At 39.0% G+C, this 24,503-nt stretch overlaps 1 protein-coding gene across 5 annotated transcripts in view; it reads left to right on the top strand.

Moving 5' to 3' along the window:
* Positions 1-24,503, top strand: part of TRAPPC9 (trafficking protein particle complex subunit 9) — a 447,139-nt gene that overhangs the window by 5,668 nt on the left and 416,968 nt on the right. For 4 of the 5 annotated variants that reach the window (XM_077189358.1, XM_077189354.1, XM_054646037.2 and 1 more), the window contains exons 3-9: positions 5,503-5,648; positions 9,321-9,449; positions 13,250-13,276; positions 14,455-14,576; positions 16,255-16,380; positions 21,309-21,525; positions 23,628-23,771. In XM_077189358.1, the coding sequence (XP_077045473.1) occupies positions 5,503-5,648; positions 9,321-9,449; positions 13,250-13,276; positions 14,455-14,576; positions 16,255-16,380; positions 21,309-21,525; positions 23,628-23,771 (911 nt within the window). The remainder of the gene's footprint in view (positions 1-5,502; positions 5,649-9,320; positions 9,450-13,249; positions 13,277-14,454; positions 14,577-16,254; positions 16,381-21,308; positions 21,526-23,627; positions 23,772-24,503) is intronic. The other variant, XM_077189371.1, reaches the window with a different exon arrangement.

Here is a 24,503-nt window from a genome sequence, read left to right as displayed (position 1 = left end):
TGTCCTACAAACTGAAAACTAGGAATTATACGTGCCAGAAATACTGAAAATCCCATTTGTTTTAAGTTTTCTATTTTATTTCTGTTTTCAGCTAAAAATAAACATACTTAAGTATGATTGTAAATCTACTTGGATAAGCTCATTTTAATGTTGTTTACATCAGTTTGTGTCTTAGGTTCTTTCTTTTTTTAATACTGGCATCATTTAATGCTGTGAAGGGATGAGGATGTAGGGCCCTGTTTACAGAAGTGTCATAGCTGGGATTTGTGCACTGATTTATCAAAGTTGATGATCTCAGTATGTGTATGTGGCTGTTAATTTTCTTTCTGTTCTCTGTCTTTCTAATTTCTGTTTTGTTCCTTTCTGTTTTTTTTCCCCCCCTTCTTCTCTCATACTGCCCTGTGAGTTTGTTGTTGGGTCTAAAAAGGTAGGATGTGATTGTGTATCTTTGAAAATAGTTAGCTTTTTTCCCATGTCCTGCCTCTTCACTTCGCCTTCATTGCATATTTTAGTGTTGCTTTTTATCTTTATTTTTTCAGTACACACAAAAATAATTGCTGCCTGGAGCCTCACCACTGCAGCTGCCCCCTTTTGGTGCATTTGGCAATTATATTTGGTAGCAATGCTGAGTTTTTTTGTAGGACACACATAGTCTGCTTAGGTGGCTGCTGGCCTCTGGAATTTGCTTTATTTTTTAAACTCCAAAGCCATGAAGCTGTTGCTGCCTGTGTTTGATTTCCGAATTCAAAAGTTCTGGCAGTCGATCCAATGCCGTAGCTGTGTCTCTTGAAGTCTGGATAATGTTATGATTGGTGATATCTTTAGCTCTGCATGCTAACTGGAATTAGTAGAACTTGATGGAAATTTTTGTTGGAGCATTTTGCATGAATACACTTTTGAGAATTGATTTTGCATGTTTCTTGTTTGTAAATTTAGCCAAATTTTGAGGATCCAGAAATTCCGTCAAACTTGTTTCTGGATGGTTTGGAGTGAAAATAAATTCTGTCTTCAAATATAACACTGTTGCACTAAATTTTCCATAAAATTATCCTGGGATCCTAGAAAAGAGCTGGAGAGGAAAGAATAAAGCACATATCCTATAGAGCAAAGAAAGCAGAAATGAAAATTAAGTAGTTCTTCATAGTTCTTCACAGTTCTTCACAGATTTATTGTCCTCCACTTTGAAGTGGTAGCAGTGGTCACTGGTCATGATTGTGGTGATTCCTCTTAATATAAGAGTGTGTTTGGTAGAGCTTCAACCCAACTAATTTAAGAAAATAAGATTTTAAAGTAGTTTTGTAGTCAATGGGATTTTTCTGTGTGGTGAGGACCTTCAGAAGAGCAGTTTGGGTGAGTGACACCAAGGAGCATTCCATGGGTGGCCCTGCAGGAGGTGGCACTGCCTTCCTTCCCTGGGGATGTCTCTGAGTGCATCACACTCAGGAGAGGGTTTGTAGGGGGACACTTGGGGTACTTCTTTGAAATTTCATGTTGTAAATGATTTTCTAGAGGTAAAATTAATAGGAGCAGCTCTTGGCAGTAGGGTGCTGCAAGGAACTGGCCCATAGAAAGGTTGTCCTCTTATCCTAGAGGAAGTAATTGTTAATTTATGTGGGCTTCTTGTCCCTAAATAGGTTAGGATTAAGCAGGAGAGAGCTGAAATATTTTAACGGGGTTTTAATAAAAAATAATTATGAGAGAAGATATCTGTAAGCTTCTCACTTTCAGGTTCTTCAGCTAAAGCTGTGAAGCAAAACTAGCTCAGTATTAAAATGAGCAATCACTTTATGCTGACATATATATTATATATATATATATAATGAATATACATGCAATAGGGCATTTTCCCCATTAAATTTACACCCCAGGATGCACAGAAGAAACAATGAGTCCCTTGGACATGATTTTAAGGGCCTCATGTTGTAGAGACTGGATTTTTTTAAAAAGAGGCTTCCCAAATCTGAAGTGAATTAAGTTTTGCTGTCTGTGGAGAGTGGGTTTCGTTTCCATGAAATCTTTGCCTTTTGTCTTTTTGGACATACTTGAAGTAATTGAATTCACTGTACTTAATTGTGACTGCCTAATTAAGACAGTTTATACATTTGTTTGGTACAAACTTACTCTATAATTAGTGAGAAAATATTTTCCAAGTGGATGGCAGTGACTTGCAGGGACTGTAGGAGATTTATCCTGTCTTGGCAATACCTTGAAGAGCCTAAAAATAGGTGGAGTGAATTTGGTTTTTGAATAATTAATAGTAAATTTCTTCACCACCAGGAACAAATTATCTGGTTTTCTATAAATAAAGGAGAGTTTTTCAAAGAACAGTGGTTTTATGAGCAATATTTATTGATGTCTGGGTGAATAAATGCCTTTAAACTTCAGATATATTGACTGGGCATAAATCAGCAGCAGAATTAGTTTAGGAAGAGCTGATGGTGAGGCTGTGTGATTGAGACTATTCTGGTATCAGGTCCTGATTTAGGAGTCAGGCATCATCTCTTTTCCTTTGCTGTATGACTCATATTTATGAATTTAATCATCTGCTAGCTGGAAAATCTGGAAGAAAGCTTATAAAGTACAGTTTTGAGAGAATAAGAACTTTAATTTGTTCATAAACATAAAGATTGCTTGAAAGCATAGAGATGGAGTTGGAAGCAGTGGCATCTTTGAGAGGAATTATAGCTGGGTAAGGAAACAGTGATTCTCCAATTCCACTACTTATGTAAAAAAACCAAAAAAAAGTCAAAGCAATTTAACATTTACAATGCTATTTTCATTCTGGAGTGCAGAGAGTAGGAAAATCTGATTTATAACCAATTTAAACTCTCCTGTGCAATGCTGACTCCAGATAACGACGGAACTTTTTGAGTTTGGAGTTATTTTTCTATAACTCAAAGCTCAGACTGAAATCTTGGTAAGATTTGGTGCCCTTCCATATTTCATACAGAGCAGCTTTAGTTTTCACATTGAATTTTCTTGTATTTTTGTTCTTAAAAGATCCATAAAATACATACTTGTTGAAAAATAAAAGACAAATATTTCAATTCCTGACACATCTGAAAGATGAAGAATACAACAATTGTATTGAGCTTCATTTAATGGCAACACCTTCACATCAATTGTGAATATGGTGTGCTAGATCAGAAAAGTGCAAACATTTATGTAGGAATTATTTGTAACTTTTTAGATGGAGAGAAGCAATAGGAGACCTATTGCTTGTCTCCTTTTATTATTTCCTTTTTCTTTTTTTTTGTAGACAATAACACTGGTTCTGATAGCTTCTCTCTTCAGTTTTTATTAAGGCTATTTTCTGTACTTCTATATATCTTCTCTTTTTCAATTTCTGTCCCCTGTCCATATAAATCAGTAAATCAGTTACTTTCTCTTCATCTCCTTTTCCCAAACCAACTGCAAGGAATGAGACATTATTTGGTGGCTGAAAAGATGCTTCTCTGTGGTGTAAACTGCCCAAGCCAAACTGATAGCCTTGAAGGCAAATAAACCAGTGACATGGAATTGTTTGGATTCTTGCCATTCCTCCCGGCCTTTCTGCCTTCAAATCTAAAGGAAATAAATGAATGTCCTTATTCCTACCCTTACATTTCATATGTTCTGTGCCTCTTCTCCCTTTGTCATTTCTACATCACAGACCTCATGAGGACAGTTTGTTCAGATGCCTTATGGGGATTGTTTCAGTGACATTTCAGTTCCTCACTTGAAAAAAACCCCTCTGCCTCAAACCTGGTTTCATTCCATAACATTGGCATTCCTCTTATAATCTGGTCTCACTCCAGGGAATAAGAGTTCAGCATCTGGAGTGGGGGTGTAACCTTAGGGTTTTTTTGGGTTTCTTTTTTGTTTAAAGTTGCTAAGTTCAAATAGTCTTGGTAACTTTTAAAAAAATCACAGGCTGGTTTGGGCTGGAACAAACCTTAAAGATCATCTCCTTCCAGCCCCTCTGCCATGGGCAGGGACCTTCCATTATTCCAGGTTGCTCCAAGCCCCATCCAACCTGGCCTGGACCACTTCAGGGACAGAGCATCCACAGCTTCTCTGGGCAACCTGTTCAACTTAATTTAAATTAAATTAATTAAATGGAAAAAGTATCACTACATCTCCTAAAAGCTCAAAGTTTACAACTATGTCAATCCAAGATGGTTCTTTGTATTTTTACCAGATTCTTTAGATTTCATGTATACAATAAATAATGACATCGGCATCAATTCTTCTAATTAAATTTTCATTTTTGATAGACCTTTATTTTAGTTTAAACTATCCAAAGAAGTAAGAGTTTATTTTTCCTCAGTGTGATGTTTGTAAACTTGCATACCTCTCTGGATGTACTTAGAAGACACGGTTAGAACAACAGGATATACTATTGAAAATAACATAGATAAATTAAAAAAATATCTTAGTTCACATTTAAATTTCTTCCTCATAAAACAAGTTTATAATTATAGTGCAAGGACATTCTTGCTAGGGAATACTTTTGCAGGAAGGAGAAAAGGAGGATTGTTCATGGATTTGGGAGAGCAGAGTTGTTCTGAACTGTCTCTTAAAAACCATGAGGTGTTTTCCAAGTCCAGCATGTCTTGCTTTGCATCTGTTACTTTTTAAACTTTTCTTTAGCTGAAATGTACTAAAAAACCAAACAAAACAGTAGGATTAGTGCCTTTGTCACACAGGTTTATGGCCAAGTTGCCTTTTCAGCTGTACCAAGGTGTCTGTTGAATATATTCAGTAGGCTTTGTCTGTTCACTTGGGAAGAACATCACCATTTATTTTAACATGTAAAAAGAGTAGGAGGAAGAAACCCTGTCAGCTGTTGCCTGAAGTGATGGTGCTTTTTCACTCATCATCCCTTTAAAAGAAGGGGCTGGGAGCAGGGGGAGGTTTGTGAGTGAGGTCTGGGGGGTCTGAGGGGGTTCTGGCCCCCGATACCTTTGGGCTGTGTGTGGAGAGGGTCCCAGTGGAGGAGACAGAGGCCCAGAGCAGGATTTTGGAAAGGTCACCTTTAATATGCTCAGAGCCAAAATGTGAGGGATTCCATGGGAAGCATCCATGGAGTTGTGGGATTTATTCAAGAACAGCTTCCTGGAAGCACAGGAACAATCCATCCTCTGCTGAGGGAAAGGAAAAAGGCAGAACAAGAGACCACCCTGGCTTAACAATGAGCTTTTGGGTGTACTGGAAGAGCAAAAAAGCAGCATATCAGCTATGGACAGGCAGCCAAATACTCACTGTAGTCTGCAGGAGCCTTGCTTTGCAGGTTTTCAGGGCATGTGACTCTAGCTGTGTAGCCAAAACATGTGATACATTGCTTTTTCCAATATATCCTCACATTGTTGCTCCTTTTGCACATTACATTAGTTTGCTTCTAAGCAAATATGAAAGCTGAGAGTAAATCCATGTTGATGTGCTATGAAGGAGGGAAGAAAACTGCCTTGAGGTGTTTGTTATCCCCGAGCAGCACTCCTGAAGTGCACCTCTCTTTTGCAGACACTACAAGAAGCGCTGCCAGGGCCGCATGCGGAAGCACGTGGGGGACCTGTGCCTGCAGGCTGGGATGCTGCAGGATTCCCTGGTGCACTACCACATGGCAGTGGAGCTGCTGCGCTCTGTCAACGACTTCCTCTGGCTTGGAGGTACGACTGGGTGGTGGCACTTGTAATCCCAAGTGGGAAAAATGGGTATTTGGTGTAAATATGGATTTTATGATTGGCTTTTCGCAAAGATTAAAATGAATCTTGTATGTGTTCTGTTAGAAAGTTATGCTGTATTAAGTTTCTTAAGTAGTCTGTTCAAAATATAGTTTAGGTTATAACATAATGTTAAAATAGAAACTATGCTATGTAGGATACTTTTTTTCTAAAGAAAGGATTTGCAGTGAGATAGCAGCCACAGGACACCTAAATCTTTCAGAGAAAGAGAATTTATTGCTCCATTATCAGAAGAAACAAACTTCCCACCTCGCTCAAGCAGGATGATGCTGTCAGGATTAAGAGGAAGAAGCTGACACTGACCAGACAGAATCCTGTGTTTGAATGGAATTCATGCACCATGTATGAGGTGTATGAATATGCAACAAGTTATTGTTTTTAAGGGTTAATCCTCTCTTAACGTGTGTCCTTTTTCAGGCTTGTGCTGCCCAGAAAAAGGTACCTGGACTTCCATAACTCTTTGTTTCTATTGTCTCATATTGTCCTAATCCAAATTGTCCAAATTATTATTACTCTAATTATAATGCTATTTTTATAACCATTTTATTACTATTAAACTTTTAAAAGCTTAAAAACAGGTGATTGACATTTTTCACACCAAGTAAATCAAACTATCCTTTGTAATTTCCTGAGGTGTTGTGAAAAACAGTAATGAATTTAGTCACCGAAATCTGGATATCAGGTGTGAGTAATGTGAAAAATGCCAATCACTTTTTGGAATCTCTGCTGGTCAGAGTGACCTTGAGATGCATTAGAAAGTCTCTTTTCCCAGCCCAGCAGTTGAAGAAGGAGTCAGAACTCTTCTATTCTTGTTCTCAAGGTTGTTTATCGTTTTTTATCTATAAAATTCTTTCTCTGACTCACTGAGGTCTGTCTAGCAGGTTGGGTTGAGCCACACTGCCCGCCTCAGAGGCGGTGTTCTCTTTTTATACTAAAAACTACGTGTACAGTGTTTACCATAACTTCTTAATACCTATCCCCTATGTTAGACAGTGAGCTTCTACTCTAAACTAATCTAAAAGTGCCAACATCACAGCAGAAGATGGAGGCCAAGAAGAAGGACTGGACATGCTTAGACTCTTCTACTTTGTCTCCTGAACCCCCATTCTAAAAACACTAAAAAATCTATTTTTCACCTTGTGATAAGTTCACTGTCATTCTACTTAAGCTTTTGTGTCTTGTCTTCATGTAAGGTTGGTAACTTTATCTTCATATAAGGTTGGTAACTTTTTCTATGGGTCATAATCAAAGTCCCAGGTGTCTTGGGCTCTGTGCCAGGGTCTCTGAGCCCCCTGGCAGGGGTTCTGACAGTCCAGGACACCCAGAGGGATGTCTTGAACTCCGACAATCACTTGTTTTTAAGATTTTTAAAAGTTTAATAGTAATAAAATGGTTATAAAAATAGCAGTATAATTAGAGTAATAATAATTTGGACAATTTGGATTAGGACAATATGAGACAATAGAAACAAAGAGTTATGGGTGCCTTTTTCTGGGCAGCATAAGCCTGAAAAAGGACACACGTTAACAGAGGATTAACCCTTAAAAACAATAACTTGTTGCATATTCATACATCTCATACATGATGCATGAATTCCATTCAAACACAGGATTCTGTCTGGTCAGTGTCAGCTTCTTCCTCTTAGTCCTAACAGCTGAGCAAGGCAGGAAGAAGTTAATTTCTTCTGATAATGGGGCAATAAATTCTCTTTCTCTGAAAGATTCAGGTGTCCTGTGGCTGCTATCTCACTGCGAGTCCTTTCTTTAGGAAAAAAGTATCCTACATAGCATAGTTTCTATTTTAACATTATGTTACAACCTAAACTATATTTTGAACAGACTACTTAAGAAACTTAATACAGCATAACTTTCTAACAGAACAGATACAATATTCATTTTAATACTTGCAAAAAGCCAATCATAAAATATGCATTTTTCACAAAGAAGGATGAAGTTGAAGCAAAAATTGGTCAATAAGATGTGAGAAAGGAATGTGTTTAGGAAAACCTAAACAGGATAAATTGTGTTACTGTAGTAAAGCATGTACTTAAAAAAAGTTGTGTCTGATTTTTTTGTGATTCCTTGGAAAGTATTTGATTTTTCTTTACTGGGTTGTGTAGGTGTTTTAAAAATGTTTCCTATGGGTGTCTACTGTGGACTGTTAGGAAAAGACTTTTGCCTTTCCATCTCCTAAAGCTGCAAGTGTTAAACTTCCACTGGCATAATTTCCTTTCATATTAGGTGCCAGGATTTGCTTTTTTTCCTCTGCCTTTCCTCCATCCTTTCCTTTTTTTTTCCATGCCTGCTTTTTGTTATTTATTGGCCATACAAATGATCCTTGAACACAATTTCTGCTTCTCAGTTTCATACCCTTCCAGAACAATCACTGTCTCCAGTTCTGCTTTTAGTTTTCCCATTCCACGTGGAAACCATTTATCTTCCTAATGGCCCTGTAGATTACATACCATGGAAACCTTAACACCTTTTGATCTCCCATTTCTTTCCTTCTGCAATTCCAAAAACTTAAATGGCTCAAGATTCCTCAAATTCTACTTAGAGACCTCCAGAGGACTCTTCCAATCCAAATAGTTTGCTAAGTCTGATCTGCTTTTCTTATGTCCAGTTACATCAGGTTGTTCAGGGACCTACCTGTCCAGTTGAATTTTAGGTATATTTAATTATGGAAGTTATACAGTCTTTGAGCAACCTGTTCTAACATTTTGCTGATTATACTTTGGAAAAAACCAACTACAAAACATAAATTGGTCTTAGCTTAAAGCAGAATTTCTTGTGTCCACTTGTGTTGACTCTCATCTGGTCCCTGCACCTCTGAGAAGCTCCTGCCTCCATCTCTTCCCTACTGGATGTTTTAAAGGCAGCAGGAGCACCAACCTTCAGCTGATTTTCCACCTGCTTTCCAGGCCAGCCTTCTCAATCTTCCTGACTTGGCTTCAAGCATTCTGTGGGAGACCATGTCCAAAGATTTTAGCCAAAATACACAACATCCACTGCTGTTCCTTTGTCCACTGAGCTTAGCATCTCCTCAGAGGGGGCAGTGAGGCTACCAAAGGCTGATTTATCCTCAGTAAATCGATGTGAGCTGTTCACAGACACCTTCTTTCACTTTATGTGCTTCTCTGTAGCCTCTCCAGGGAGCTGATGTTGACCTATCTGTGCTGGTACTTCCTTCTCCAAGAAGATGACATTTCCCTTTTCCCAGCCACTAGAAACCTCCCCCAATGAGCATGAACCTGTTGGAGGTGATCAGAGAGTGGTTTTATCTTGGTCATCTCTCTTGGCTTCTTACCTGCTTTTGTGGAATTGCATCCACTTGGATTAAGTGCTTCTCATGTGAGCTTCCTCTACTGTGACAAGTTCTTACTCCTGCAGATTCTGTCAGTGGGTTGGGGCAATGGGGGCTCTGAGGGTGAACACAGATATGAAAAGCACATTGAATATCAGAATTTTCCATGGGCTTTGTCATTAGATCTCTAATTTCAGGCACATTTTGTTTGTGTAAATGGACTTCACCACAGGGTACTTCACTTCCTGCAAATGTCTCTGCTAACCTGCTGGCTTTTTTTCCTTTTCTCTGCAGCTGCCCTGGAGGGGCTGTGCTCAGCATCTGTCATCTATCACTACCCAGGTGGCACTGGGGGTAAAGTTGGGTCTCGCAGGGCCCAAGGAGGTTCTCTTTCTGCTGAGGCAGGCAACAGGCACAGGCCAGGTAAGGATGGCATTTCTGTTTTATTCTCTCTGCCACCACATCTGAAAACTTCTCCCTACATCCTAACTGTGTAAAATTATACAGATGACAACATTAATCAGAGGAGGGAGGTTTGGGGAAGAATTTTTTTTTTATTTCCAGATTTTTGCAATTACTTTTCTGTTTTGGTGTTAATGTCAACACATATGCTCTGCATAGAATTGCAAAGCTTTTGATTTCTTCACCTGATTGTTAGTAGTGTCTGTGTGTGTTTGAATTTTGCTGGAGGAGATGCAGACAGTTTTCATAAAATAGGATCTGGCAGGGCTGTTTGTATTAAAAAGAATTAAGTTGGGTAAATTTTATTCAGGGTTCTTTTGCTATTCTAAAGTCAATGACTAACAAATAGATTTTTTAAAATGAAATGCCAGTAAACCAACATAATTTTTAAGATTTAGTATACTTTTTCTAAACTCTTGGACTGCAAAGGAGATGGCTGAGGAGAAATATGAGAGCAATCTGTAATACAGTGAACATTGTTGAAAAGGATGGGTAGGGATCACAGGCTCAGTGTTTGTTTCAAGGGAAGAACTGGAGGACATCAAACAGAGCTTAGCAGATGGAGAAGCAGATGAAAGGAGTTACTCTTTATCCAGCCTCCAGGTATGATGTGGAACTCCTTGGCATTCAGAGGTGCCAGATCTGGTGCTGTGTGTGAGAGGCAAGGCTGCTGCAGCTCCATGGCCCCAGGTCCAGGCAGACAGGAGGCTGAGCAGGAATTCCCAGCAGGCCTGGAGAACACACAGGGAACACAGACACAGCCTCAGTCTGTCCAGGAGCTGGCACTGCTCTGCACCAGCTGCTGGCACCTCAGCCCACAAGGCTGAGAGCCAGAGCCCATTGCAGCTGTTGGTGCTTAGACCAGCACACACACATGCCCTCCCCTCTGCTTTCCCATGCTTGGTCCCTAAACTGCCTCAGTCCCTCCTTCTCTTTGTCTTTGGCTTGTCCCCTACACCCCAGAAGGAATCCCAGGATGTTCTTTCCCTCCAGTGAGCCCCATATCCCTGTAGGAGTGACCTCCCAGTCTGTCTGTAAGGGGATCCAGAGACTTGCTGGGGTAACTGAGCTGGGCTTCACCGCCCCCCCTGCTCTGGTGGCTCTGATTTGGTTATTGGGGTTCAGCTGATGGTCACTGATCCTCTCCACTCCTCTGTGGTTGTGCAGATGGGCCTGTCACATAACCTGACACTTGTCACATGGTGTTACAGCTCCTGAAAGGTTCTGTGGCCTTCAGGAGAGGCTGGGCTGGGGTAGGAAAATGGAAATCCATTGATTAATGGGAGCTGCACAGGCCTGTGGGCTAACCCAGCACAGCTGCTGCTGTGTAAGCATTCACTCAGGACTGAAACATAGCTGGGTTTCAGTGCTGGTTTTAAGTTCTCTTTTGTGCACTGTGGTCAGAATTAATTCCTTCATCGAAAAGAAGGAATCTTTCAGATCCACCCATCTTTATTCTTTTATAAGTCACAATCTAGTAAACACTTGCTTTGTATTACCTTTATTATGAACTGTGTGTATTGAAATCAGATAATTGGGATAGTAAAATTACCTTATTTCAGGACAGAATACTAATTTTTATACAATACCTAGTCATTAAAATCTGTGCATTTGGTCCCATGACCTATGAATGCATTTTACATTGGCTGTTACAATTTCACCTAGTTAGTGACTTTTTCAATGGATATTTATCAGGAATGTTGCAATCTGTTTGTTTGTCATGGGTACTCCTGGTTACTAAAGAAGGTAACAAATAAGTCACAGCTATCAGAATAATTGAATGAATTTTGGGTGTATTATTGCTGGTTTCTATTTAAGTTGTCTTGTATTTCAAAGTCCAGTTTGCAAACTTGGTACTGTAGTTGTATTTTAAAAATGTTTTTGTTTCAAATGAAAAGATTTTTCAAAGGACTTTTCTGTGAAGAAAAACTGATTACAGGGTTTTTTTTGTCATCCTTTGCAGACAAAAATATTACTTTGTGGCCCACTAGGTACAGTTCCCTAAGTCTAGTTATGATCTCTGTGTTTGGTGTGAACTGCTGAGCTCCCTCTGGCCAAACAGCTGTTGCTGTGATGTCATTTTCCTACAAAGTTTTCTGAAAGTTTCTTTTTATTGCCTATTTCTGAGTCTGCAGTGCCTTTAATTTTAAATCCTTTCAAACTGCACCTTTGGTTATAGTCTCTTTCAGTGTAATTGATTTTGTGAGGACAGTGCTCAATCTGGGGAACAAATTCCACTGTATCTTTCTGTGGGATAAAGCCAGAAAAAAAGGGATTCCAAATTCTGCACAAAGAAATGCCACACTTTGAACTGAAACTCGTGCCTGATGTTGAGGTGTGTAAATGTGAGAGTTACCTTTAGTGCTTCCTCTTGTACCTGGAATTGCACCTCTTGTACTTCAGCCTTCAAAGGATGAAGTTTCCTGCCCATATCCAGCCAATAGCAACATCTTCCTCTGGAATCCCTTGTGATTTCCATCCTTTGGCAGTTTTAGGCTGCAGCACAGGACCTGCTCAGCAGATGGAGTATCTGCTTTATGTGGAAACAACTTTGGAAAGAAAGCTCCAAATTACAGCTGAGCTTCTGCTCTGTGCTGTGGCTGCCCATCCCTGGAAGTGCTCAGGGTCAGGTTGGGTTTTTGAGCCTCTGCTGCCCATGGACAGGGGGTTGGAACTTGATGGTCTTTAAGGTCCCTTTCCAAACCATTCTGTGAGAAGGGTGCTTTGACTTCTCAGGTATCTAAACCCTTTTGTTTGTATATGGGGACAAATTTAGGCTGTGTCCCCTGGAATTCCTGGATGTGTCTCTGCAGCCTTCAGTGTAAAGGAGGATTCTGAGTTGCTCAGTTCCTCCAGGCCAGGAAATCTGGATGTGATGTAACAGTTGTGGGATTTGTATGTCAAACAAGATGAGTCTGGATTGCTTTATGCTTAGGTCACTGGCTGGTCTGGATTTCTCCACTGGATTTTATTTGTTGAGAGTTCTAAGATCTTGAATTTGTTGCTTTTTCCCCAGGCAGAATTATGACCCCTGAGTGAAGTGTTGGTTTATATTTGAATCTAGATCTAAATCTCTGCTTCACTTGTCTGGAATCTGAGCAAGCCAACTGAAGGGAGGGTCTGTCTTGCTGATAAAATAATTGGTTTTGACTGCTTAACCCTTGAGATGAATAATTTTCTTGTCATGTTTAACCAAAGTTTAGGGCGAGGTGTTCCATACTGGTAATCCAACTCTGCAGTACTCTTGGCAGCTCTTACATGGACAGTCTGGCTTTTTGGCTTGACATGACTCAATTATTCAGAAAATTAGATGGAGAGAAATGAATGATAATTAAAAGGGATAAAATTACTTGGAAATTTTATTCTAGAGTATTGTGCAGATTAAATGAGCTCCCACAAAGAGATAGAAGTATTGTAGGTCCTGGCATGAATACTAAGTGGATTGTAATGGAAACTTGCTAACCAAAACAATAAAGGAAAAAATAGATGGATTTAAATTATACACTGCAAATTCTGAAATTCTTCCTAGTGTGTCTTAGAACTTATTGCAAATTTATAGACTTTTACATTTATTTATTAACAAAATGAGATTTAACTTATGGGGACTACTTGAATTATAATTGGTAGTCCTTCACAACAGCAGTGATAACCCTGATGAATCTGATGATTTTGTTCAAGCCTGATGTTATAAAAGATTATAAGAACTTACTTTGCTGGCTCTATTTAAGGCTGAAAAAAATCATTTTTGTTCCTCCTTTTAGGGGCACAAGAAGTTCTCATTGATCCAGGTACATTATTTTTCTGCATGTTTCCAAAGTATTTTCTTGTATTACTTGATGTGTTTTGCAATTGTATAGTTATTGTCACTTGCCAAAACTAGTAATGATCCCTGATGCTTCAGTTTTTGGCTATAAATCTTGAGAAATTATAGAGACTGAAGGGTAACTGGCACAAAATAAATGCTGTAGTTTTGTGATTGTGTCTCAATAAATTCTAATCAATAGGATTTCTTTCCATGAGTAGTGAGGATTTTGAATATTTTCAATATTTTTGAAGTGACCAACATGAATGGTCCTGTGGTTCTGTAGTGTCATGGTGCTCCCTCAATCATCATGAACAAACAAACTTCCATAAAAATAATCTTAATCTCCAGATGTGCTTGGTCTGATTCATTAAGGTTAATGAGCATATTAAAAAGTTCCCTAAGCATTTAAATATGTAAAGAAACATTCTTTCTGCTCCCTGAGAAAAATTCAGAAATACCTTTCACAGTAGTTTTTAACTTTCTGTTGACAGTTAGGGCCAGCTCTGAAATACAGAGATTTTTTTTTGCCATTTTTGCAGAGAAACCTCTTGGAGAAACCAATTAGTGTATAATCCTAAATAAATTACAGTATAATGCTGCAGATTTAGTAATATGTAAGAAGGTATTGAGCCTTGCCAAGCCTTTGATATGTTTCCACTTTTATGATGTTAACTCTAATAAAATAAAATTCTAAAAATAAAATTTTCATTTCTTTCTAATACCCCAGATTTCCTTGGCATCTATTTCAAATTCTTATCCCTTATATAGACCCCTTCTGTCTCTTGCCTTCTTTCTTATATAAGAAAACCATATTCTTACTGTTTTGTCTGAGCCTTTTTTTTGTCCTATGGTGTGCTTTAGAAACACAGTTTTAAAGTAGAAGGAGGAATAGTTCAAAGATTAAAACTGGCTATTCAGATGTGGCCATGATATAAGTTTAGTAATCTATATTTTACTCATAGTCTGAACATTCAGATAAGGGCTAAAAATCATGAATGTATATTTTTTTACTAAGTGAAAGATCATTTCCTTTCTTTCTAGGTAGGGCAAGTGTACCTTGTGTATTCTGTGTCAAACCTACAGCATACCCTAGCTTGCTTTTTAGATATTTAGCATTTGCCAAGAGTCCCTGTGCTCATTTCTGACCCTGTCCTGTTCCAGGTGCTCTGACTTCCAACGGCATCAATGCAGATACCAGTGCTGAGATAGGACGTGCCAAGAACTGCCTGAGTCCTGAAGACATCATAGAAAAATACAAAGAAGCCATTTCTTACTATGGCAAGGTAATCCTGGTTATTTATAAATCAACACTTTAAGTTCTTTTCAACCATGAACTGCTGAGGCTTTGGTTTGGGGGATCTTTTAAAGCATGGCAGTGGGGTTTGTAAAGCAGCTTCCAGCTCTGCTGGAGCACTTTTTAGGTTTTTGTGCAAATGCTCAGAGCCTGTCTCTGCGAAAGGAACTTAATGTCTGCAGTCATAATAAGAAAAGAAAAAGAATTGTTTTTTACTGTGAAAATAGTGGCTCAGTGTCTACATCAACACTAAAGATAAATTTGATTGTATTGCAGTGGAGTTATTTAATCACTTTTTAATTTCAGGTATTTCTCTTGGTTGATAATGTATCTTTAGACTAAGCTTATAAATATTTACTACAGGTATCTTCATGTCCATGTTAAAGGGAGACTCTCCAAGTGAAACAATTTCAATTGTGTGCATGAGTTAATTTATGATCAGGAGCAATGAAAGGTGATGATTCTGGGCACAGTGTCAGATAAATTAGAATCCATCAGTAAAACAATAACTGTCAAGGATGCATTCAGCTTTTTAATGTTACCTTAAGGGTACATTGCTCATCTTGAAAGGGTGTGATGTCTCTAGGAGTGTAAAATTATTGGACTTAGTTGGGCTTAAGGCAGGATATTTATATTTTGATTATTTATAATATGCACTGTGCTCTCAGCAAGTAATAACTGTGCTTCACTGCAGCTTCACTTGAAATAACAAAGAGATTTGTGTCAGGACTGATTTATAACCCTTCAAGACAAGCACAGTTACCTTCTGTCTGTTCCAGACCTACAGAGTAACTCCTTGCTCTAATGCTGAGGAAGCAGCACTTTCTGCAGACTTCTTATGTTCTCACTCAACTGAAAAAACTTCTGTAGCACCTTCTAAAATAGATTCAATCTCCACTGATTTGCTTTTGCTAATATAAATGCATGAGAGAGGAATATGTGACAGCTTTGCTGGTGTAACTCTTGCATTTTTTTATCGAGCTTTCTTTCCCCCATTGGTTTTCAAATACAAATACCTGAAGAGAGCTTAACTTCAGCAGAAGGTGGGCCAAATCAAATACCTAGTATCAGTGTTTTTTGAGGAAATTACCAGACCAGATTGTCTGGCTAGAAAATTGCCTGTTTGTTATCTGAGCACAAACAATTCAATGCACATCTGCATTGTCTCCTTAGCTTCCTTAAGCAAGCTAAATCACTAAACAGTCATTTACAGCAAATGTTTTGTAAACAAATATTGGAACAGTCAGATGGATTTCTAATTCTCTCATCAGGAATATTGTTTTAACTAAAGAGAAAATGGATGCAGCAATAAAAATATTTGCATTGTAAAGGTAGAATTTATTTGCAGACACAGCACCCACAACCAACCATTTATATGAGGTTATCCCAAATGGTTCCAATATTCCCAGCTTTTCTCCTCACCTGAACTCTCAAAATGAGAGCAGTGAGTGAAGAGGGTGAAAGCAGCTGTTTTGCACAATAATATTTTAGATGACACCTTAACTTTCACTTGGGCATATGTTGATGATTTAACAGTGTAGTCATTAGCATGAAGGAATTGCTGGGTTTGGAGGATGTGACAGCTGATTTATGTGCTGAGCAGAAATGCTCATAAAATCTAACAGGTGCAATATTTCAATATTATTTTAATTTTCTCCCTCTCCAAGTACAAGAATGCTGGGGTGATTGAACTGGAAGCTTGTGTGAAGGCTGTGAGAGTCCTGGCAATGCAGAAGAGGAGCATGGAAGCCTCTGAGTTTCTGCAGAACGCAGTTTATATCAACCTTCGGCAGGTCAGTTGGAAAGCCCAGGTCTTTTTCTCTTGCCATTTGACAGAATATACTGAAAATTACTTAGATTCAGGAGACTCCAGTTTATTTTCTGTACCACTGCATTCCTTCTGACAAGAGCTTGACTTCTGAGGATTTTCACATCTGTGAGTCTGGGTTACAAGGTATTGAGAGTTCATCTAAAAACATGAGGACTTAGTTTGAGATTAAACTCTGTTGCTTCTTCTCCCTTGTGAAGGTTAAAAAAAATCCCATTGTTGTTCTCTTGTGATGCTGTACTAGGGAAAAACAGCTGCCTGGGATGGCTCTGCAGTGGATTTTAAAAATTTTCTTGATTGCATCTCATTCAATGGAACTGAGCAAATCAGGAATGGCCTGTTGCAGAGTGAGCTGAAGGGTCTGATTAGTGTTCTTAATCAACTGAATTTTTGCTGTGTAGTGCAAAGTCTTAATTAAGCCAAATCAGAAAGGAATTCAGGAGGGAAATCAGTGTTTGGAGCTGTGTGGAAAGTGCTCAGTATCACCACAAAAACAACATTAACACTTGAGCAGTGTCTTAAGCTTGGTGTCACTGCTCACAGAGAGATTTCTGTGGTTGAAAGGATTAATAAAAAGCTGTTAGGTTTCTTAATGGTTTTTGGTTTTTGCTCATTACATCTTGGTAAGATGAGCATTTTGAATTCACACCATTGACCTTATTAGGCCCAGACAGGAACAGCAGATTTATGAGAGAGGTAGAGCACTTCCTTTCATTTGCTAAGAATCCTTTCTCTGGAATAAATTTTCTAACAAAGCATTAATGAGACAATAATTAATTGATAAGCTGTCATAAAAATCATCAGTCTTGTTAGACAGTGCCTTAATTGCCATAATCCTTGTAGTGCTAGAGGCCCTCTTTAATTCTCTAACCTGTTTTTTTGCTGGCAGTTCTGCACCCTTTGTTATTCACCCAAACTCTTGTTCTGGTGCTGTTACTCTTGTTGCCTGCAAACTCCAAGATTGTTGTTGTTTCTTTTTCTGGAAGCAATTAGTGCATTAAGAGAATACTCAGTTCTCCCTGACACCACTGATATTGCAACTTTCACTTCTTACCAGAGGAGACCTGTTATACCCAGTGTCTTGGTTTGAAGGGCAGGTGTCTGACAAGGAGGGAAGGAACCTCTCTTGGAATAGAAAATGTGACCCCCTTCCATCCAAATAACTCTGAAAATCTGGGGCTTTCAGGCAAAGCCCTGGGAAAAGGAATCACAGTTCTTCACTGCTGTGTGTACCCTCACCCCCTGGCCAAAATCTCTTGGTATTTTTGCCCTTCCCAAAGAGAAAACCTCCAGGTGAGAGAGGAACCAGCTGCACCCTTCCCCACCTTGCCCAATTTTTTTGGTCACCCTTAAGTCCTGGTCCTTATTGTCTCTTACCAACAGATGGGACAAAATTCCATGGGAGAAAGAACCAAAAGGAGAAATCCTAACCCCTAACACACAGTGAATGGCAAAGTACTTGCCACTTCAATAGCTGATATTTATTGCCTAATAATACACAAACACAAAGCTTGGCAACATGAAAAACAGACCCTGATCTGAGCTGCCAGTGAACCTGCAGCCAGTCCAGCCCAAAGCAGTTCAGACTGGATCTCTGCAGGGCTGGGAGCAGAGATTGTGTTGGCATCATTGTGTGAAATAACTGCAGGATAATCTTTCCAGGGCTTTCCAGGGCTGGGAAATGTGTTTTCCTTAAAGAGAGCTGTGGCTGGGAATTGTATTTACAGCTTTTTAAGATTTAATGTATGAAGCATGGAAACAAATGAGTTGTATTTATAATTTGGACTAACTCATGAGGAGGAGTCATCTTGGGATAGCTGAGGGAATAAACTGTAGGACAGTGTTTTTCATATGTAGGTAAATAGAACATCAGCACAACCAATATTCTGCAGCAGAAAAAACACCTCACAGGTTAAAGTGTAAGACTTATAAACAGGAAAACTAGTTCCTATCCATAAATTTAATTTCATACTCAGTCTAGTAATATCATGTAATTGGTATTTTCTGATCAGCTGCAGGGTAATAAGACTTAACTTTGCATCCAGTTATGAGGAATAAATTGTAAAATATAATTACAGAGAAAGTGAGATTATAAAATTTTAATGTAGTAAGGAATAATTAAAAAACAAATAAAAAGCTTCATTCTTTGAAAGCCTGACTTGAAACAAGCCTGAGGAAAAACTCTATTACCTGAAGAGTGACCTACAGCCTTTCCAGGTGCAGTTGTAGTTTTGTCTGGTAGAGCAGTCAAATAAAAATTAACCAGGTGGAAATAATGCTGTGCTTCAGGTGGTGGCTGTTTTGCAGTCACTTTACAGGCATTAAGCTTTTATAAATTTGTGAGGTCAGGAAAGATGTTTGTAGGTGCTGCACCAATGGCTTGCAGAATGCCTGCTGCAATCTTCCCAGAATTAATTACTTGGAGTATCTGGATGGGTTTTTTCTCATTTTTCTTCTTTCAAATTCCTGGATGGTAACACATAACTGTTTGTGCTTAGGAAAATGCAATTTTGCTGTCTTTGTGGTGATGAAAAAAAGGTTTTCTGCAGCTGAGGAAAATACTTGATTAACTCTGGGGACAACCATCAAGCAACAGGTTATGTAACAGTGGTAAAAACTTAGATATGATGAAAATAAAACTTTCTGGGAATCTACTGCCTCTCTCATAGTAATTCCAATTATTAGTGAGTGCTCCTGTCTACCTAAAGAGCATTGCCCTGTCTTTTATCATCCTAAAGAATTTAGTGAACATTGTCAGTATTTGTATTTAAGGAATAGCTTTTGATAGGGTTTTTTAAAGCTTTGTTTTTTTGCTTTATTTCCTGATCATGCGCTTGTGCCCTTTTCAGCTTTGCTGCCATATTTTTCATTGTTCTAACCTGTTAAAAATGGCATAAATAGGTGACTTCAGTATGATACCTCGTGTTCTTTCTGAGTGATTGCTTTTGGGAACTATGGTAACTTCTCCAAATTTTTTCTGTGTTTTCCTTTTGTGTTTTCTGTTTTTTTCCAGCTCCACTGGTTTCTGAAAGTTTTCACCCTGGTGCAATTACCTTTTTTCACAACTCATGATATACAGGGCTTGGTCTTAGGGATGGGTGGTACTTTTGTGTCAGCACTGTCTTGTGTTGTCATTTCTGAAAAAATAGGAATTTCAGCTTCAAAATTTGTCTGAAACGCTCTATAATGCTTTGCTACTCTGTGTGTTTCTTCATATCCTGAAGTACAAAAATTTGAACTGTCAGATAAGGTCGTGGTGCCCTCTGATAACTCCTCTTTGATGTGTCTCATATCCCTGTGTCCAAAATTAGAAGTGACTTTTGAGAACAGACTGCTTTTTGTAATTATATCAGGATTTGAGTGGCTAAAAGACATTTTGAAGCTCTGCTTACAAGACCTAATCCTTTCTGTAAAAACCAGCAGTGTGGTGAGCAACTTCCCTTTGCCTGTCCAAGCCTTTAAGTGCCTGAAGTTAAGCAGACTGATTGATACTTCCAGTTTTGAAGAATGAGTTGCTGTTTCTGTCCTTTAGGGCTATTTTTGGGTGAAGTTTGTCACTTGAAACACTTTGCAAAACGTGTTGGCAGTTTTAGAGTAATTTCAAGTACGTTTTCTTGCTTCTGATTGTGCCAGATTCCGTGCACTAGGTGTCAGCATTGCTCTGCCTGCTGGCTCCTGGGACACAGAGCAGGAATCATCCAGAGTTTCTGTGGCAGTCTCTTCATGGCTGGCTGACTCCAAAGCAAGATTATCATTCAGGCCAGAGGCAAAAAGAATTAAGTTACCTGGGACTTAGGCCAATACACTGATAAGCTAAAGGAGCACATGGTGGTAGTTCCTTATCAAGTTGGTTTCAGCTTTAAGCCTAACAGGACTTTAACTAAATTCCACCTCACTTGTGTGCAAGTGTATAATGGAATTGTTTAGGTTGGAATAGAGCTCAAGACCAACCATTAACTCAGCACTGGCAAGCCCAGCACTAAACCATGTCCCCAAGTGTCACAGCTGCACATCTTTTAAAGCCCTTCAGTGATGGTGACTCCACCATTTCCCTGGGCAGGCTGTTCCAATACTTGACTCAGTGAAGAAATCTGTGTCTTTCTATGACATTTTGCTACTTTACCATTATTTTTTTACCTTGTTGGGAAAAGCTCCCCTTGAACTCACTGCTTCCCTCCAAAACTTGCTCATGGTGAGGCACTGGCGCAGGTTTGCCAGAGGAGCTGTGGATCTCCCATCCCTGGGAGTGTTCAAGGCCAGGTTGGATGTGCTTTGGAGCCAGTTGGTTTAGAAAAAGACATTCCTGCCCATAGCAGGCAGTTGGAACAAGATGATGTTGAAGGTCCCTTCCAACCCAAACCATTTTATGATTCTGTGATTCAATCTCACGGTGTATAAATCACAGTGCGGTTTCATGGAATGAAAAATTTGTGGTTTACAAGATTAGAGACATAAAAATCCAGACAGTAGTCGCTTGCCTTCATAGCCTGAGATTTCAAGATTAGATTTAATCTTCAAGGGATGAAAATTTTAGTGAATCAATAAATCTTGGAAGTGGAATATTTTTGCACTCCTTTCATTCACACCAATATCATGTTAAGTATCTTCCATAAAATGTGGAGCTGTTTAGCTGTTACTGACTGTTTTGACTGTTTACTTGTTAGTACCACTTACAAATAAAGTTGAAGCTGCAGAACTTCATCTTTGCAGTTTTTATTAACAGTTGAACCAAGCTTAACTTTCCCTGGCTGCAGAAGCTGTCATGCCTGGCTATGTGCAAATCCCTGCCCTTCTGCAGTGCCAATGTCTGCTACTCCTGTTTGTTTTTTAAAACTCAGCACTTAAAATCTTTGCTCAAAACCATCCCTTTCCTCCTTTCCTTTGCAAGTGCAGCTCTCAGAAGAGGAGAAGATCCAGCGCTACAGCATCCTGTCGGAGCTGTACGAGCGCATCGGGTTCCACCGCAAATCGGCGTTTTTCAAGCGCATCGCGGCCATGCAGTGCGCGGCGCCCAGCATCCCCGAGCCCGGCTGGAGGGCCTGCTACAAACTGCTGCTGGAGACCCTGCCTGGCTACAGCCTCTCCCTGGACCCCCAGGACTTCAGCAAAGGTCAGTGGGATTGCCACTCAGCTGGCTTTCCATAATCATTTCCTTGAGAGATTTCATCCTGGACCTAAGTTGTTTGGTAATCTGAAACTAAGGCAGCAGATAGAGCAGTTGTTTAACACTGTGCCTTCATTTTTTCTTAATATTGTTCCAATAATTTCAAATTTCTGCAAGTCACTGCTGAATGTGTTGCTGTGGTTCCCTGGTTGCAGGAAGTAATTATGTGTTATTTATGAAAACTTCTTTTCTTATGTTTTTCAAAAAAACATTATTATCTTTGTTTTGATAATGTGCTTCTCAATACATGAAAAGGTCATCTATTATTCTGGATTACTTTTTCAATTCAAGTGCCTTCAGCTGTCCCATCAGAAATTGTATTTCTTTTTGTTTTGTGGTTGTTTGATCTTATAAGAAAAGAGTAAAAATCCTTTTACATATTTTTGTATATAGATACAGCTAATGTAATTAAAGGGTCAAATATGTAACATTTCCCCACAAATGAGATCAGAGACAGCTAAATTGCTGCTTGGCAGCTCCTTTTGAGTAAACCTTTCCAACACCTTGCATTGTGTTATAGGGCAGCAGTTTTGGGGACCATTCCCTGAATGTTGTAGCTGCAGGAGAGGAGCAGGAAGAGATGGGTTTAGCTGTATTTGTGGATGGTTGGTGTTGGGGTTTTTTAAAACTGTTGTGATTTGGCAGTCAAATTATATGTGAGAGGAGGTAGCAAATGCCAAGTGGACTTGGTGGAAAGATGCTAAGAGTCTAGGAATGTGCTGGGAAAAATATGCTGTGACCTGGGATAGAACTGTGTTGGGAGAGGAAGTTGTAGAAGTTCTGCAAGAAATTATAAATAAAAAAGCAAAGAAAAGACATGACTGGTATTTATCTTTCATTTTTCCCTTACCTTCATGTTGCACTGAAGTGAGTTGTCTCGTTTTTTATCCCCGAAATGGCTCTTTTGGAGACATATGGAAAGATCACTGCAAACTCTAAGATAGAAATGACATTTCACACATGAAAAATAATGAGACTCTCAAAATATAAACTCTCAAGGTTTGGTTGCAGTAAATATTCCTAAAACAGTTTGCCAAATGCTGATGGGTGATATTACAAGGAAGGCTGTTGAAGTTTATGAAGTATTGAACATCTTGAAATATCTGTTATTTAAAAATTATTGCTGTTGCTTACTACTAAAAGCAGGTTAAGCTTCATGAAGAGTGCTGCATATTATGGTTCTGAAAGGAAGGTTATGTTAAGATCATCTATTTATTCTTCCCATAGATACTCTACAAATATGAAGTAATTCATAGCCTGAAACTTAAAGACTGAAAATCAGGAAATGTGCCTTGTGTTCTAAAGTTTTATTGCTTTTATTGCCTGGGAAAGCATGTATAAAAAAATATCTCTTGCTTGATCTTTAAAGAGAGTTAAGAATTCCTGGGAAGTTTTTTTTTCTTTACAAGGGCATGGAGTGACAAGACAAGGGGAAATGGCTTCAAACTGAAAGAGTAGGTTTAAACTGGATATTAGAAAGAAATTCTTTACTGTGAGGGTGGTGAGGCCCTGGTACAGGTTGCTCAGAGAAGCTGTGGCTGCCCCATCCCTGGAAGTGTTCAAGGCCAGGTTGGATGGGGCTTGGAGCCACCTGGTCTAGGGGAAGGTGTCCCTGCCTTATGGCAGGGAGTTGGAAATAGATGATCTTTAAGGTCCTTTTCAGTCCAAACCATTCTGTGATTCTATGATTTCAATTTCTGTATGAAATCTCATGTGCATTGTCCAGAGAATTTAAAAAAATTAAAAGTTTTGAGTATAATTTTGGATTTTGGGAAGTGTTAACTTCATCTTCAGAATTTTAACTGTACATTTATTAATCAAGAGACAAGCATACAAAACAAAACTTGATTTCATGTTTAGATATTCAAGCAAATATATTTTTTGTGTTGAGTACAAGGGTTGGATTTTGTAACAGTCATTGGGTGATTGGTATGAGTGCCATAAAATTACTGCTTAGCATGTGAAGAAAACCAAAACCAAGGTGTTTGTGATGATTTCCACCTTTACAATCCATTAAATATGATGATATATTCCCTGCATTTCCCCAGGAACTCACAGGGGATGGGCTGCAGTGCAGATGCGTCTGCTCCATGAGCTGGTCTATGCTTCCAGGAGGATGGGCAATCCTGCCCTGTGTGTCAGGCATCTCTCCTTCCTGCTCCAGACCATGCTGGATTTCCTTTCTGACCAAGGTAGGATTTTTAAAGAAGCAGAGATTTGCACTTTCTTCTGATCCATAATCAAATAATGTGACTCTGTTTTGAAATAGAATTAATTTGGGAAGGAATGGAGAGCAGGGAAGTTGGGGAGTTCTGTGTATGCCTCAGTGGGTTATTGATGGTAGTCAGTCAACAGAGTTGAAATTACATGATCTTTAAGGTCCTTTCCAACCCAAACCATTCTGTGTTTCTAACTTTTGGAAGCTGAATGTGATGGACCTAAGTTAAGCAGAGTTTCACTGGGACAGTGGCCTTAAGTTCCTCTACATTCTGCAGTCAATATATTTTAACAGGATTTGATTTGTCAAAGGTTGAAATGCAATTAACGTCTGTGGATGATTTTCAGCAATGGGAATGATGTGTGTGAGGACCCTTCAGTGGGATAGAACCATGTAATATTTACAGAATCACCTGAAAAAGCCAAAAGTGACAACTGTTATTTTGTATTTTGTTTCTTAGGAAAAATATTCCATAGTGACTTGTTTATCACCCAGCTTAATGAAATCAATGATCTTAATGAGTGCTGAAAGATTTTAAAAATTGGTTTTGCTTCTCAGTAAGTCAGGCAAAAAATGCATTTTTCCCAGTTACTCCTTTGTTTACAATAAAGAGGATGGAAGTGAAAAAGTATAGGTTGGCTTTTTTTTTTTTTTTCTTTTCTCCTTCAGTTATGGCCAAATGTCTCCCCTTAGTGACTCCTGCAGC

The sequence above is a fragment of the Agelaius phoeniceus genome, chromosome 1 (assembly GCF_051311805.1).
Source record: "Agelaius phoeniceus isolate bAgePho1 chromosome 1, bAgePho1.hap1, whole genome shotgun sequence".
NCBI classification, from domain to species: domain Eukaryota; kingdom Metazoa; phylum Chordata; class Aves; order Passeriformes; family Icteridae; genus Agelaius; species Agelaius phoeniceus.
This window is presented reverse-complemented; position numbering and strand designations above follow the sequence as displayed.